This window comes from Bos mutus, chromosome 9 (assembly GCF_027580195.1).
Source record: "Bos mutus isolate GX-2022 chromosome 9, NWIPB_WYAK_1.1, whole genome shotgun sequence".
Classification (NCBI taxonomy): domain Eukaryota; kingdom Metazoa; phylum Chordata; class Mammalia; order Artiodactyla; family Bovidae; genus Bos; species Bos mutus.
In genome coordinates this window covers 61,434,689-61,453,076 of record NC_091625.1, presented here as the reverse complement: position 1 = coordinate 61,453,076, position 18,388 = coordinate 61,434,689, and the positions used below count along the sequence as shown (strand labels likewise).

At 36.8% G+C, this 18,388-nt stretch overlaps 1 protein-coding gene across 1 annotated transcript in view; it reads right to left on the bottom strand.

Annotated features, from left to right (window-relative positions):
- The window catches only part of RNGTT (RNA guanylyltransferase and 5'-phosphatase), a 241,097-nt gene that overhangs the window by 30,814 nt on the left and 191,895 nt on the right, over positions 1-18,388 (bottom strand). The window contains exon 14 of the mRNA XM_005889293.3: positions 12,593-12,659. Within this exon, the coding sequence (XP_005889355.1) occupies positions 12,593-12,659 (67 nt within the window). The remainder of the gene's footprint in view (positions 1-12,592; positions 12,660-18,388) is intronic.

Sequence of the window (18,388 nt, the reverse complement as noted above, 5' to 3'; positions counted from 1 at the left end):
TTTGCTAAACCATAACCACCCTGAGAACATCTCTCTGCTTATTTTCACTGTCACTGCTTTCGACATCATCCAATTACCCTTGTGCTATGCAACCAACCTACTCATCCTGAAACTTAGAAAACATCTGTTCCTTCTCTGCAATTCTGCTCTAGTTCCTTCTGTGGCTAAAATCAGCCCTGAATCATCAAAATTCCTCCAAGATACACTGATCTTGAAAAACATTAAAATGCTTTAATTCCAGCTATGCTCACAAAGCATACTCAACTTTGAGTCAGAAAATGAGAAACTGTTTTTCACTTTATTTAGCAAAACTGTCACACCTGGTGGGAAAAAATCTTGCATAGGAGGTACTTTTTCTTTCTGAGCTAATCAAAGCACAAAAAATGCTCAGGTGATTTGTTTATATACCTGATTTCTTCCCAGCTGGTTCGTAAATAAATAGATTTCTAGAGACTATTTTAAATTAATAACCACATAATACTTTCACCCAAATCTCTTGGATATTAAGAAGTAATAAAGATAAAATAAAAAGCATTTACTACAAAAGAAAAACAACAAGGAGGGTGAGCCTCTCTAAAGCCTTTTTAAAAAATCATGGCTAAGGAGAAATATATGACACAATAAACTCCAAAACAGATGCTTTGGGAACAAAAAGGAAAATACTCCACAACTAGATCAGAAGATATTGTAATTAGAAGCCTTTTAATCTCTTAGCAATTCACAAATGTTCTCAATACAAGACTCTCAGCTTTTACTGTTTACAATTAATGAGCATAAACACTTAACAATGACTAAATAGGTAGCAGAGGTAAGATTGTAACTTTGTGCTCTTTATACTCTCATCTCTTTATTCGTAAATAAACCACAATGACTCCATCGTGATCCTTGTGGTAGAATCCTATTTCCTCTGGTCAAGTCATTTAGTCTAATCTGGGTCTTAACTGGTATTACACCAATTACAAGGATAAATCTCACCAGCTGTACAAGCAAAACTCAGAAGGGTTTCAAGAAATATAATATACTATATATAATGTAACATAAAGAGTAATTACTAAATAGCATCCACTAAAATAATACTCCATAGGACACAATATAATATAAACTATCTGTTGTCTTCTATGTCTTCCTGATCCATAAAACTGAAAATGCTAAGAGTACCTATACTTTACAGGCTGTCTGAGAATTAATTAGAATAGTGCCTGACACTTGGTGCTCAATAAATGTTGGTTATGATTTTTATTTGCTTGATAACAGTACTAACTGAACTAATTGTTTATGCTTTTGCTTTTTAAACAAATATATTACCCTGTTTTCCTTCTTTGTGTTAGAAAGTTTTCAAATACTGACAAAGCATTAAAAAAAAAAAAAATTAGATATCCAAAGAGAGAAACATGGTTGTAACATTTGATAAAATGCAAAAAAAAGAAAAAAGATACATTAGAGGTACATTTAATTTAAATATTCTTCTATACTATTTTTCAAAGTTTCAGCCTTCTTTGGCTACAAAAATGTTTTACACAAAATGAATTTTCCACTAGACAACCACTTTTATTAGTTAAAACCTAGAAAGTCAAATCTGATTCTAAAATATTGCAATCTATTGAGAAGAAATTTTGGATAGCCAAATAATCTAAAATGTCATTTTATGTGTCTATCTACAAAGATTCTAGATTGATTAATTTTTTTTAAAGATATATGATGTGTGTTCTATATCGTGAACACACAACAGAACAGTATCACAGTATTGTTCTGATATTGTGACTACTATCAGACTGGAAGCTTAGTATAAAACGATTAAAAGTACTTTAGTACTAGAAAGAACATATTACTTCAGCAGATGAGACTCATGAAGCTATTTCCTTGTAGCATTAATGTTATGATCTGGTGACACTGTTGAAAGAATCCAAATGGTATCTTGTATTTGCAATGTTAAATTTATAATAGTTTCTCCAAACCTTACATTTCATTTAGTATAGTTTGTGAGTTTTCTGAACTACAAGCTTGTCATTTTTACTTACTGGAAAATAATTCTAACAAGCAAATGAAATCTGGAGATGTGAAGAAAACAAATATGTAGCTCACTATTTAGAAAAAACTAAAGAGATACTTGGATTTATTTGACTGTATTTTTAAATACCTGTTTAAGACAAAGAAAACCCTCCTACTCACACCTTATAATATCTACTTCTGACAAAATAGCATTTACTACAGTAATTTCAAATTCCTGAAGGTGCTCAAGGTAGTAACTTTAATAGTGCTGATTATAAATCATTGGCAACATTAATGGATTTGTATTATCTAGGCTCAAAGCTTCATAGTTTGTTACTTGAAGAGTCAAGGAAGAGAACACCAATCTGGAGTGTTCCTAACTGCCTGAATCATGGCCATATAACTCTTGAAATGGTCTTTATTGCTACCTCTGCCTTGGCAGAGGGGGAGAGAAGGTTACTAAAACTTTATTAGGCAAGAGGACAAGTAAATATGCCTTCCCAATTGGCTACTTACTGGAGAAATTCTTTTTCTCTTTTTGTGGGAAGAAAATGAAATATATAACTTCCAGAAGTCTAGCATATAATCTAGATCAGAAACCATGGCATTTGTCAGAAATATGACCTCAACAATAGTCACTTTAGATATGATCTTTTATTTACATGGTTATCCCACTCCAGTACTCTTGCCTGGACAATCCCATGGACGGAGGAGCCCGGTAGGCTGCAGTCCATGGGGTCACTAAGAGTCGGACACAACTGAGCAACTTCACTTTCACTTTTCACTGTCATGCATTGGAGAAGGAAATGGCAACCCACTCCAGTATTCTTGCCTGGAGAATCCCAGGGACGGGGGAGCCTGGTGGCTGCAGTCTATGGGGTCGCACAGAGTTGGACACGACTGAAGCGACTTAGCAGAAGCAGCAGCAGCAGTGCCTTTGAAATTCTTTTTAGAAGTAAAATATTCGTAGGGAAAAAACCCAACAGGTTAAGAAACACTGTTATTTCCTTTCACCAAAATAGGATGTCTGCTGCATTATGAATACCTAAATACATGATACCATTTTCTTCTGAGAACATTTCAAAATTCAAAAAAAAAAAAAGCTTAGTCTTTTTCTCTCTAAACCACATTTACAATAAGAGTCACATTGATATACTAAATCTGGTTTTCAAAAAGAAAAACTAGAATATGCTAAAATGATTTCTAATATTTTTCTATAAAGTGTCTAACTCAAGAGAGATAGAAAGTAACTGGAATTTACAGCTAAGAAAAATGCTAACTTTCTTAACTGGAAAATAATTTGAAGACTATTTTTAAAATGTTCTCAGAATAATGTATTCATGAAATCTACATTTCAAATAGAGCTACTATATTAATAATAATTTACAACCACAATCTTAAATTAGAAAATTAATTTATATTGCCTCAAAGACATCCCAACTCAAGACACAACAGAGATCAGAAAATAAAGTTTTAAGGCAGTAAATATATATGCAATTAGAACCAGAGTTTTAAATATTCTGATGAACTTCATGGTAAATACTTGGTAATTAAAAAACAAAAAAATTACACAACAACCAAAAAAAACACAAGTTTATAGATACAGAGAAGAGATTAGTCGTTGCCACAGGCAGTGGATGAGGGTGGGGAAAATAGATGAAAGGCCTTAAAAGGTACAAACCTCCAATTATAAGGGAGATAAGTTCTGGGGATGTAATCTAACAGCATGGTCGGTCAGTTCAGCTGCTCAGTTGTGTCCAACTCTTTGTGACCCCATGGACTATAGCATGCCAGGCTTCCCTGTCCATCACAGCATGGTGACTATAGTTAATGTGTATGCATGCATTCTAAGTAGCATCAGTTGTGTCCAACTCTGTGACCCTATGGACTGTAGCCTGCCAAGCTCCTCTGTCCATGGGATTCTCTAGGCAAAAATACCGGAGTGGCTTGCCATGTCCGTCTCCAGGGGATCTTCCCAACCCAGGGATTGAACCTACCTCTCTTAAGTCTCCTGCACTGGCAGGCAGATTCTTTACCACTAGCACCACCTGGAAGCCCACAGTTAATAATACCATATTGTATACTGGAAAGTTACACCATATTTTATATTACTTGAAAGTTGCTAAAGAGTAAGGGCTTCCCAGGTGGCTCAGTGGTGAAGAATCCACCTGCCAATGCATGAGACGCAGGAGATATGAGTTTGATCCCTGGATTATGAAGATCCCCTGGAGAAGGAAACGGCAACCCACTCTAGTATTCTTGCCTGAGAAATCCCACAGACAGAGGAGGCTGGCAGGCTAGTCCATGGGGTCACAAAAGAGTCAGACACGACTGAGTGACTAAATATACACACACAAGGTGATGTATATTAAGTAGACTGACTGTAATGATTGTTTGCCATGTATACAATATCAGATCATTACGTTGCATATCTGAAACTAATATTATGTTACATATCAACTCTACCTTAGTAATAATAAAAAAAATACTTGGTTTTCTAGGCATTCTTCAATAATACTGTTAACAAATATTTATTTAGTGCTTTTACATCGTAGGCACTAGGTTAACTGTTGAGGATACAGACGTACACAAGACACAGTCTAGCCCTATGGAATTCGAATTCTTATAGGTAAGTTTTTTAAGGACATGAAGGTAAGAATACTGAAACTAAGACATGTATGACTACAGGCCTGAAGTGTTACTCAATTCTGGCAATAACATAGCCCAAAGGGCCTTGGTAAAAATGGCAGGAAAACTACTGCTATTGAATACATTTTGGAACCCTAAGTGCAATTTCTATGTGACTTGTTGGTAACAATGCATGATTTTAAACGTCCAGAAAGTTATAATATGGGCTCACAGAGAGCCCTGCAAGGGTCCTGAAGCACTCTGGTAGCAAGTATACAAGATAAAATGCTGTCAGCGACTTAATAGCTATTGCACAGAAGCAGACAGACTTTTGGCTTTTACAACAGTTTGTGGGGTGTTTTGTTTTTTTTTAAAGCTTCTTTCACTTTTTGAATCTGCTTTCAACAAAGAAATATTCATGCCTGCTCTGATTACTGCAATATGAGACACTGAAAATTTACCTTTCTGCTCACTGTACTACAGAAAACTTATTCAATGAATATGGCACACAAATCCACAAATCTAGATACGCTTCCACTGCTTTCTCTCAATTTCTCACTCATCTGTTTCTTTCTGTTTGTTAATCTGGGAGGATCTTAATTTATCTTCAAAATACATGAAATCATTTGAAAGACAGAGTAGGTGTGGAAGGTTCTTTTTTGTTCTTGAGAATTAGGGTTCTCTTGAAACAGAAAGAAGCTTTGCTTGGCTCCATAAAACACCTTACCTCCACTCTCAATAATCTTTTCCTATGCTCTCTTCCTCCCTCTCCCCAGCAACCATGATGTCCCCTCCAAAGCCAGGCCAAGGGCTAGCATCAACTCAGGGGCAGGTAAGCTTCCTCCACTCTCCTGTACTGCATCAACATGGCAGATGGCAGCATTAGCTGGACAAGTCCTACCTCGCAGCAGTGCTGGTGAGTCGTGACCCATTTTCCAAGGAGAGAAGTTAACCGAGTGTGCTGAGACCCACATTTAAAAACTAAGTCAACAGAAAAATAAACAGAACACAGTGGAGAATACAGTGGTTACATCACACTTCTTTTGGAACTTTGGTTTACATTGTGTGTATATAAATGCATGTACGTGTATGTGTACTGGAACTCAATGAAAATTACAGTCCTACAGGTTCACAGTGACAAGTATGGAAGCCACTAAACCAGAATACTCAGTTCTACAGCCTGCATCTTTATCTGATATAATACTTTAGCTACCTTAGAGATTGAGAAGTGTCAATATTAAATAATTCCCTTCAGTAAAATACATTGATCTAACAAAGCTAGTGGAGATGATGGAGTTCCAGTTGAGCTATTTCAAATCCTAAAAGATGATGTTATGAAAGTGTTCCATTCAGTATGCCAGCAAATTTGGAAAACTCAGCAGTGGTCACAGGACTGGAAAACGTTAGTTTTCATTCTAATCCCAAAGAAAGGCAATGCTAAAGAATGTTCAAACTACTGCACAATTGCACTCATCTCACACACTAGCAAAGTAATGCTTAAAATTCTCCAAGCTAGGCATCAACAGTATGTGAACTGTGAACTTCCAGATGCTCAAGCTGGATTTAGAAAAGGCAGAGGAACCAGAGATCAAACTGCCAACATCCGTTGGATCACAGAAAATAAAAGAGAATTCCAGAAAAACATCTGCTTCTGCTTCACTGACTATGCTAAAGCCTTCGACTGTGTGGATCACAAAACCGTGAAAAATTTTGTGGATCACAAAACTGTGGGAATACCAGACCACCTGACCTGCCTCTTGAGAAATCTGTATGCAAGTCAAGAAGCAACGGTTAGAACGGGACAACAGACTGGTTCCAAATTGAGCAAGGAGTACGTCAAGGCTGTATACTGTCACCTTGCTTATTTAAATTATATGCAGAGCACATCACGCGAAATGTGGGACTAGATGAATTACAAGCTAGAATCAAGATTGCCGGGAGAAATAACCTCAGATATGCAGATGACACCACCCTTATAGCAGAAAGTGAAGAGAACTAAAGAACCTCTTGATGAAAGTGAAAGAGGAGAGTGAAAAAGCTGGCTTAAAATTCAACATTCAAAAAACAAAGATAATGGCATCCGGTCCTATCACTTCATGGCAAACAGATGGGGAAACAACGGAAACAGTAACACATCTTATTGTCTTGGGCTCCAAAATCACTGCAGATGGTGACTGCAGCATGAAATTTAAAGATACTTGCTTCTTGGAAGAAAAGCTATGACAAACCTAGACAGCATATTAAAAAGCAGAGGCTTGACTTTACCGACAAAGATCCGCATAGTTAAAGCTATAGTTTTTCCAGCAGTCATGTTATGGATGTGAGAATTGGACCATAAAGAAAGCTGAACACTGAAGAATTGATGCTTTTGAATTGTGGTGTTAGAGAAGACTCTTGAGAGTCCCTTGGACTGCACATCAAACCAGTCAATCCTAAAGAAAATCAGTCCTGGGTGTTCTTTGGAAGGAATGATGCTAAAGCTGAAACTCCAGTACTTTGGCCACCTCATGCGAAGAGTTGACTCATTGGAAAAGACTCTGATGCTGGGAACGATTGAAGGCAGGAGGAGAAGCGGACGACAGAAGACGAGAAGGGGATGACAGAGGATGAAATAGTTGGATGGCATCACTGACTCGATGGACCTGAGTCTGAACAAGTTCTAGGAGTTGGTGACGGACAGGGAAGCCTGGCATGCTGCCATCCATGGGGTCACAAAGAGATATGACTAAGTGACTGAACTGAACTGACTGATCTAATGAGCCACACATTTTTTAAAACACCATCAGTCAGTGAACAAACAGAATCAATCTTCTTAGCTTTTTCAGAATTCTCTAAGAGAGACCCCATCTCTTTTGGAGTCTTTTTTGTACCTACTGCATATGCATATGGATACAAACACCAATCATACATTTCCTGGGCTGTAAAGAGACTTTTAAAAATTGAAGCTCAGAAAGCTTAGAGTATGAGACTGTGACTAATGGCACCCAGTTCCTCAGCAGGGATGGAACTGGGCATGAGGCAGAGAATAACTCAGCTGTACTGATTATAAAATAACTGCTTCAGAATAATGTTTATATTCCTTACTTTTCACATATGGCTGCTGCATGGAATTCATAGTTAAAATACAGAAGACATGTTTCAGCTGTTCTGCGGTGTCAAAGTGGAAACTGTATGTGACTCAGCCTCACAGCTTCACACACTTCTTGAGTTGACAGAACTGCAAGAGGCAACTAATATCAAGCCTGGCAGGGAGGGACAGCCCTGTGGCCTTGAGACTCTCCATAACAACCACTAAGTTGATTAAAAGTGATGCTGACAGGCTTCAATCTTTATTTTATGTGTTCTGGCTGCTAAGTGGAGCCTCCAGGACTAGAACCCTATGAGAATAGCATTGAGATTTTTATCAGACTATAAAATGCTTTAGAAAACAACACTGAATAATAGGTGTACAATGTAAACTATAATTTAAACTTGACCATGTCCATAAAAATAAACTATGGATAACAGGACTATACACACACTGAACTAAGACAAAGGTATTACGCAAAGACATATAGAAATAACCACCCCAAAAAGTTTCTGACAACCTGAAAGCATAGGAAGAGGAATTAAGTAAAATTTCACTTTAATCAAAATGTTTCTTTTGAATTTCAAAGACTGAATATAAAGATATAATGAAATCTATTTCTTTCTTAAGAAAACCCTAAGTCACACACAACCCAGTACATTTAGAAACCTGTCTTAATCTCAATGATGGTGACAGAAGTTAGTATTGGATGAAGGTGAAATGTGCTTCATTTACAGCACTCAACAGTAGCTGTGGATATGTGAGACAATTCTTTTCTTACACTGTATTATAACTCATTATAAGATGATTAGTGTTTTATTTAGTTTATCATATTTTAGGAAAATAAGAGCATAATCATGTGTGTTTAAAATCAAGTTCTTCGGATGACAAATTTCCCATGAAAACTTAAGGACTGAGCTTCTTTGAAAAAAGAACCTTCCAATGACTTATAGAAGGTGTTAGGAGATGCAAAAGGCAAAGTTGGAATAACTTCCTCTAAAAATAATGAAACCTGAAGCTAGCATATAGATGTGCTGGTCTGAAACTATAATGAAGTTCCATGTTTGCACACATCTGTATCTAGGGTGTGAAGGAGGGAGGGAGAGAAAGATGGTGGTAACAATTCATATTATACCCTAACAGTACATACATCTATTGTCACCCTATAGCAAATTGCTGAACTCATTTAATGCTTGTCCAAGTATCTATCACCCTTTTTGTGTTTTTCTTTTTCTTTCTGATCTTTATAAATTGGAGCTCCTTTTTAGACATACAACCATGAAATTTCTCTTTAGCAAATGTAACCTCTAACACCAAGCCACTCACATTTAGTCTTGTGATGTTAATGAAATGAGAATTCCTTTTCTTAAATATTCAAATGAACAAACGCCTATCTTGATTTATAAAAATTCCAACCAATATTCTCTCAAGAAAAGCAAAGCCATTTCCATTTATTAAAGGTTATATATGATATCTATACCATATAATATAGTATCATTACATTTAAAGAGAGAAAAATACTGGTACTTCATGACCAAAAGAAGTCAGATGCAAGGTAAGGGGCAGAGAAAGAAACTTAAATTTCTAGCCTAATCTCAAGCATTTAAACTATGGGTTTTTGTTTGTTTTTTTATTGCTTTCCAATTAACTTGTAAGCATTCTAATTAGATAGGATCTATATAGCATTTTCATAAGAACCACAGGAATTATAAAAGAACCTCAATAATTAATGAGGATAAGAAATCCTTTCATAGCATATGAAAGAAATCTTTCCCATGGAAACATCAAAGGAAAAACATGCCCTAAAATAATGGACTTTTTTCTATTGAGTTGATTATCCAGGCATAAAGGGTTGACAAAGGATTTTCCTCTGTCACTGGGCTTGATAGAAATAAAGAAAATGATATGTTAATGGATGAGGTGAGTGATGGAGGAATCACCCTGATACATATACTTGTTTTTGAGATAACATGTAACATGTAACATGTAACAGACATACACACACACAAATTCCACCCTTCCTTAAATGTATCAGATATCTCTCTCACTTTTTCATTATTTCAGTTCTAATAAGGGGAAAGAGAATTTTCCAAATCAGTGGATAGGAAAAAAAGTTGGGCTTTTAGAAATGTTTCTGCTGAAACTTATCAGGATTCCTGGTTTTACTGTAGAATTTGGTGAACAGGATAGTGAGGGAGGCTTATGAAGAGACTCTCGGCAACTCCACTTGTGTTCCAGGGATGTTAAAAATAGGGGAAAAAAAAACACAAAGTACTTGAATTCCTGTCATTACTTAGGGAATCAGAAACATTCAAGAGGGTTCACAACTTAAGACCTTAACATGGACTTTTGAGTGTCTTAAGTTAAACTAAGGAAGGTATTTAAAGAAATGCTGATGCTATGGTAGCTAAATAAGGTATTTAATAATGTCAATAATGTGACTAACCTCCTCAGTATTATATATCTTGTATGTCCTATTCAGGCTCAGTATACTCTGAAAAAAACCTTTGTTTTTCAAAGCATAAAAATATGTCATATACACAAGGGGAAAGGACTTTGAAAAGAACAAACTTGGAGGATTTACACTACCTGATTTCATGACTTATTTTAAAGCCACAAAAATCAAGACTGTGATATTAGTGAAGGCCTATAGTATAGACACATGGGGCTTCCCTTGTACCTCAGCTGGTAAAGAATCTGCCTGCAATGCAGGAAAGGCTGGTTTGATTCCTGGGTTGGGAAGATCCTCTGGAGGAGGGTTAGGCTACCCATTCCAGTGTTCTTGGGCTTCCTTGGTGGCTCAGATGGTAAAGAATCCACATTCAATGCAGGAGACCTGGACTTGATCCCTGGGTTGGGAAGATCCCCTGGAGGAGGGCATGGCAACCCACTCCAGTATTCTGGCCTGGAGAATTCCGTGGACAGAGGAGCCTGGTGGGCTACAGTCCATGGGGTTGCAAAGAGCTGAACATGACTGATACAGCACAGTATAGACACACAGGTCAATGGAACAGAATAAAGAGTTCTGAAATAGAGATTCACACACACACATATGGTGAACTGATTTTCAACTGAGATGCAAAGACACTGCAGTGGTGGAAAGGATAGTCTTTTTTAACAAATGGTTTTAGAACAAATGGATATTCTTGTGCCAAAAAGGGTTGGGGTATAGGAAGGCCAATATTCCTCTTTACCTTGAACCTTGCATCACATACAAAAATTATTTCAATTAGATAATAAACCTAAATGTAAAACCCAGAACTATAAATATTCCAGAATGATACACAGAAGAAAAATCTTTCTGCCTCCGGGCCAGGCAAACGTTTCTTAGATCAATACTAAAAGCAGGAGCCATGAAAAAAGAGTAATAAAGTGAATTCCATCAATATTAAGAATTTTTGCTCTTTGAAGGTCTTGTTAAGAGAAATCCCATATCTGATAAAAGACTTATATTCAGAAGATACAAAGAATGCTCAAAACTCAACAGTTTAAGAAAACAAACAAAAACAAAAAATGGCAAGTTTTTGAACACACACCTCACTAGAGATGTATAAATGGCAAATAGTACATGAGAAGATGCTCAATATTATTAGTCATTACAGAAGAGCAAATTAAAACTACAACGAAATACTATATACCTACAAGAATGCCTAAACTGAAGACTGACAATACCAAATGTTGATGATGAAATGGAGGAACGGCACTCATCCTGATGGTGGGAAAATAGTTTAGTAGTTTCTTAAAAAGTTAAAACACACAGCTACCATTTAACTCAGGCTTCCCTCATAGCTCAGTTGGTAAAGAATCCACCTGCAGTTCAGGAGACCCCAGTTCGATTCCTGGGTTGGGAAGAGCTGCTGGAGAAGAGATAGGCTACCCACTCCAGTACTCTCGTGCTTCCCTTATGGCTCAGCTGGTAAAGAATTTGCCCACAATGTGGGTAGACCTGGGTTCGATCCCTGGGTTGGGAAGATCCCCTGGAGAAGGGAAAGGCTACCCACTCCAGTATTCTGGCCTAGAGAATTCCATGGACTGTATAGGGATCGCAAAGAGTCAGACACGACTGAGCCACTTTCACCATTTAACTCAATCATTTTGGTGTTAGGTATTTACCTGAGAGAAATGAAAATATATGTCCATACACAGACTTGTATACAAATGTTCACAGCAGCTTTATTTATAGCAGCCAAAAAGTAGAAACAACCCAAATGTCCCTCAATATGTAAAAGGATAGAGAAATTGTGCTAAAACCATATAATGAAATATTACTCAGCAATAAAAAGGAATGAACTACTGAAGTATAACAACATGGGTGAATCTCAAAATAATAACTGAATCAAAGAAGCCAAAAGAAAGAAATACAGTATAATTCCATTTAGATAAAATTCTGGCAAGTGCAAATTAATCCATAGTGATTAGATCAGTGGTCACCTGGGAACTGGAGGAGAAAAAGGAAGGGGAGGAGGTGGGGGAATTCAATGGGGCACAAAGACACTTTTAGGGGTGATGGATATGTTATTTGTCTTGATTGTGATGATGGTTTCACAAGGGTAAGTATAACTGGATGTCAAACTGTACAGTTTAAATATGTATATTTTCTTACATGTCTATTATACCTCAATAAAGCTGTCAAAAAAATTCTACTGGAAAATAGGGTAATGAAGCTCTAAATTCTACTCTTCTTAACTAATCACCAAATTGTACTGGTCAAATTTATTATGGGCAAGATTATTAAACTAACTGATTCACTGAAAAGCCGAAGTACTATTTCAGCAGAGATATGTAAAAGCAAACAAAATTAATAATTCACATTCCCCAATTTTTGTGATAGTTACTTGAAGGATTTTAGTGGGTTCTGGACGAACAAACTGTACCTAGGAAAAAATGTTAGAAAGTGAACAATCATACCTTGATTTGTGCAAAGGGTCTTTCATAACCTCCAACATAGAGAAGGCCAATGTTCTGAGGAAGCAACCTACAAATGAAAAGAAAAACACCATTTATAAAATATTCTTCCTTAAATATAAGGTTGTATAATTATCAAAATTTGCATAATAGATGCTTAATATGAAAAAATTAATATCTATGCAACTATTCTTGTCTTTTGCATGATGGAACAGTAACCAGCAGAGGAATAATTCTTATACTTCAGAAAATGGTGGGTAAACATTGAAAATGGCAACTTAAATGTAAAACAATCCAACAAAATAGTAATTCTAGCAAAATCACAGCAATGCATAGATTTAAAAATCCATGAGTTCAATTCAAGAAACACTCTTTGTGTTTCTATACCATTAACTATGGAGACAATATTAATACAAACCTAAATAGTTCGCTCCCAAAATCTAACAGGAAAACCAGACACACAAACAATTAACTACAACAAAAGGTAGTCTCTGATAAATGCTATTGCAGAGGTATTTATCATTGCAAAGTAGTGGAGTGAGAGGTACTTGCGATGGAGGGAGCTGGAGAAGCCTCAATAGGTGGAATTAAGGCTTAACTCTGATGGGTGGGTAAAGCAAAGGGAAAATTTTATAAACTAAATTCTGAGAATGCAGAAGATTTGAAGCAAAAAAGGAAACAAGTATGGCTCAAGAAAGGGATAAGTGAGCTGGAGATGAAAACCCAAAGAAAGCTTTAAATGGGCCATTAAGAATGTCAGACTTCGTATCTTTATTTCATAAGCAATATTTATTTTTTGTACAAACAATAAGTGCACATAAAGGCGAAAAACCATCTGGAGGGTGGGGATAAACTGGCTAACTTTCCTGCATCCTTCCTTCCTATTTAAAGAGGTCTACCATTCTTGACTTCTAGGGGCTTCCCTGGTGGCTCAGCAGAAAAGAATCTGCCTGCAATGTAGGAGATGTGGGTTCGATCCCTGAGTGGGGAAGATCCCCTGAAGAGGGCATGGCAACCCACTCCAGTATTCTTGCCTGGAGATTCCCATGGACAGAGGAGCCTGGCAGGCTATAGTCCCTGGGGTCGCAAAGAGTCAGACATGACTGTAGCAACTGTGCATGCACACATCATTCTTGACTACACGAAACATTATGAATAAGGAAATACCATCATTAGAACCATGCTGTATCAGGGCTTCCCTAGTGGCTCAGTGGTCAAGAATCCACCTGTCAATGCAGGACACGTAAGTTTGATCCCTGATCCAGGAAGATCACACATGCTGTAAAGCAACTAAGCCTGTGTACCACAACTATTGAGCCTACGCTCTAGAGCCTGCGAGCTGCAAATGCTGAAATCCACGTGCCCTAGAGCCTGTGTTCTGATCGAGAAGCCACTGCAATGAGAAGGCCATGTATTGCAACTAGAGAGTAGCCCCTGTTCACTGCAGCTAGAGAAAAAAACCCTGTGCAGCAATGAAGACCCAGAAGAGCCAGAAATATAAAAAATAAATAAACATTAAAAAAAAAAAGAACTATACTTGTGGAGCATGTAGTCATGCAGGGTAAGAGAAGCACACAATTAAAGTAACTACTCTATGGTGTCTTATAATCATCATCACCAGGTGACAGTGTGAGTAGTTGCGTTATTACTGAAGGGGAGAACATGCCGGCCTAAAATATGACACTTAATATGTGGATTATTTTCAGCTGATGGCAATCAAGATCCAGAAGACTCAAGAAAAACTTTTACCTCTCCTTTAACTACCTAAAAGAATTTAGATAAGGGGCCTGGTCCAGAAAAACAGCTATTATGGTAATGTTATCTGCAAGTCCTACCTGCACGGCAGGGCAAACTTCTAAATACCACATATAAGTCACTCTCCTCCCCTTTGAAGACCCAGGCCCTACTCCCACTCCTTAGCATCAGTTCAGTTCAGTCGCTTAGTCGTGTCCAACTCTTTGCGACCCCATGAATCACAGCACACCAGGCCTCCCTGCCCATCACCAACTCCCGGAGTTCACTCAGACTCACGTCCATCAAGTCAGTGATGCCATCCAGCCATCTCATCCTCTGGCGTCCCCTTCTCCTCCTACCCCCAATCCCTCCCAGCATCAGAGTCTTTTCCAATGAGTCAACTCTTCGCATGAGGTGGCCAAAGTACTGGAGTTTCAGCTTTAGCATCATTCCTCCCAAAGAAATCCCAGGGCTGATCTCCTTTAGAATGGCCTGGTTGGATCTCCTTGCAGTCCAAAGGACTCTCAAGAGTCTTCTCCAACACCACAGTTCAAAAGCATCAATTCTTCGGCACTCAGCTTTCTTCACAGTCCAACTCTCACAGCCATATATGACCACTGGAAAAACCATAGCCTTGACTAGACGGACTTTGTTGGCAAAGTAATGTCTCTGCTTTTGAATATGCTATCTAGATTGGTCATAACTTTCCTTCCAAGGAGTAATAGCACATAAGCCTCAACTGTCCAACTTGCTCTTGAGTCTCTTATCACAGGGGATCCTGTACATACCAACTTAAATATGTTTTCTGCTAATTTGTCTTATGTCAATTTAATTATTAGACCAAAGAACCTAGTGCTGTGCTGAGTTGCTCAGTTGTGTCCAACTCTTTGCGACCCCATGGACTGTAGCCTGTCAGGCTCCTCTGTCCATGGGGATTCTCCAGGCAAGAATACTGGAGTGGGTTGCCATGCCCTCCTCCAGGGGAATCTTGCCAACCCAGGATCTAGGTTCAAAGAATCTAGAAGAGAAGGGAAGAATTTTCCACCTCTACATTAACTTTCCAATGACTTGGTCTAGTGAGACTAACAGAGCACACTTTTAAAGCATCTTCGATTTTATGAATTAGGTAAACAGATATTCTATCTTTCAGGAATATTCTCTGTTCCCTACATTCTTTAAAAGCCTATAAAGTATTAAAGGCCACTAAATGTTAGCGACTTAGTTGTGTCCAACTCTTTGTGACCCCATGGACTAGGGCTTGCCAGGCTCTTCTGTCCATGGGATTCTCCAGGCAAGAATACTGGAGTGGACTGCCATTTTAAGAGTGCTAATAGCAGATAAACACAATAATAAATTAAACCAGTTTAGCAAAAAGCTACTTAAGTTTGGAATGTGAATCTTAAAGTAAAACATTTTAACATGTTGTTGAAGGTTATAAACGACTAAAGGCATATTTGTTTACTGGATGCAAGTAGAAAGCATGAGAAATGTCCCCAAATGTCTCAGTTGGGAAATGGAGAATTTCTTCACCATCATTTGACAAATAAGAAATTAATCAAATCAATAAAACTTTAAATCAGTCACAAATTTCTAGTATCACAAAATTAATGTTAGTTATATATAGCAGTGGTAATTTATTTCCTATATAACAAATGTTCACAAAAAGCTTGATAAACTCCTTTTAGAAGTAAGAATAGTCACTTCATACAAATAGATGCTAGAAAAGGGAGAGAATAAAAGCTGGCTGACATTTAAAAATCAATGTCCCTAATTACTATGCATATGCATTTCAGGAAGCGTGCCAATATACAGTTTAGTGTCCCCCTCTTCCTCCAACTTGCCTATCTAATAACTACCTTCTAAACAAGAAATATCTTAAATATGTTAGTTACAAAGCATATATATATTTTGCTTTTTAAATCTTGTTCTTTCTCATCCATGTACATATTATTCCTTACCATAAATTATACTACCCCTTCGTTTGAGTGGGTTTTAATATGTACCATAATTTAAAGGTTTGCTATGTGTAAAATAATTAATACTCTGAGAACAAAAATTCCAACTTATAAGATGGAACATTTCTTAAAATGCTTTTACCTTTCAAAAAATTATTTTGCCAGATTGTACGCATAATTATTGTCAAATAATAGGCACTGTTTCATTATGACAGGGTACTCATGTTATATAGCAATCACATTTAAATCCCAGAGTAAAGGCATTAATTCACCATTGATAGATGCACTTAAATGTATATGTTAAAAAGTATGTGTTAAAATAAAAACCCTGACTCATTTAGTACGAGGTAATTGTTTTGCAACTTCTGTTAGGTGAATATTAACATAATCTTTATACAAATGCTAATAACTCCCAAAATATTTGCTTATAACCAAATGCTTCTATGGGGCTTCCCTGGTGGCTCAGAAGTTAAAGCATCTGCCTGCAATGTGGGAGACCTGGGTTTGATCCCTGGGTCGGGAAGATCCCCTCGAGAAGGAAATGGCAACCCACTCCAGTATTCTTGCCTGGAGAATCCTATGGACAGAGGAGCCTGGTGGGCTACAGTCCATGGGGTAGCAAAGAGTCGGACACGACTGAGTGAGCAACTTAAGGTAAGGTAAGGTAAATGCTTCTACAACGTGGCTACCAAAGAAATTTTTGTAATAAGAAGTCATTATTGGGAAAAAGAAAGAAAATCTATTACAGCTTTTGAAAAAAAGTAAAGATAGGCAAGACTGATGTTCATTTTGTTTCAATTTCCCAAATACAAATATTAACAAATATCTATTCTGGAAAGAAAGCTGCAAAATTATTTCCAGAAAATTTTCTCACATAAAGGAAAAATAAAACTTGGCAGGTAATAGAAAGAACATCATTTAAAAGAACCTCATTCATCATCATTCAGTGATGATATATCAGGCTTAGAAAAAACTGCTTTGAAAGGGAATTGAGTCTATAATTATTTCAAATTAAAAGTTTAAAAAAAGGCAAAGGGGATCTTTCTAAAAATAAGCTAAATAACTCAAAATTAACTGTTCTGTCTACAAGCCCTAATTACATTACCGACTAACTGATACATTTTTCAGCTGCAATAAAATACTCTGAAAAAACTTACAGTACCTTGAATACTGACTGACTTAAATAAAATCCCACTTCTAAGCCAAAGAGCAAGTTCCCCAAAGAGCAGACTATATGCAATACATTTAGTACCAGGAAAAAAGAGAAAGTCAAGGCACTTAGAATAGGATCAATAGGGCCCTTCTGAGTTTGAGAAAATGTACATTATTAAGAAGGCCTACATTATTCTTTGAGACTTGTAATATAATGTAAGTAAAAGCAGCATATGCCATTAGGCACAGATAAAACATGAATGAGCAAATGAATGAGTTTATTATTATCCTTACAGATTTTTCTGTAGGCTACACTTTTCTGGTTTGCTTTCTAAATCCTTGTATAAGAGTAACAAAATGCTCTAGTGCTTCATGAAAAAACAAAAACCACCACCACCATGTTTAAATAAAGAATCTGTGTGCTGTTAGAAATAAATTACCTGAATATGATCTTTGTGAAATATACACTGACACAAATAACAGAAATAATAAATAAGACTGGGGAAGGATAAATAAGATGCTGAAGTAAACAAAAGAAAGCTGAATCATTTTGCAAAGGTATATATGAAGAAATGAAGTTGAGCCACCAATATTCAGAAAGTAAATACTAACATAATGTATAAGCATATACAGATGAATAATATACCACATTAAGGGAGCAACTTCAGAAGAGAGAATTTTGGCATATTCTATAAGTCTACAAATAAAAAGAACTGTATATAAGTCCTTGAGTTCATAAACTTGTTTCGCACAAGGGTATGGGTTAGTAATTATGAAAATATATCATATATATATAAGAATTTAAAAAACAAGTATCCCATAGATAAGGAGATACAGATTGCTCATTGTGCGAAGTTATAAATAAGAAAAGGGGAGAGGCTAGAGTGAACATAATGATATTGGATTAGAATCAAGAGGTATCAACTGGAACTCTTGGCTTTTAATAAATTCAAAGATA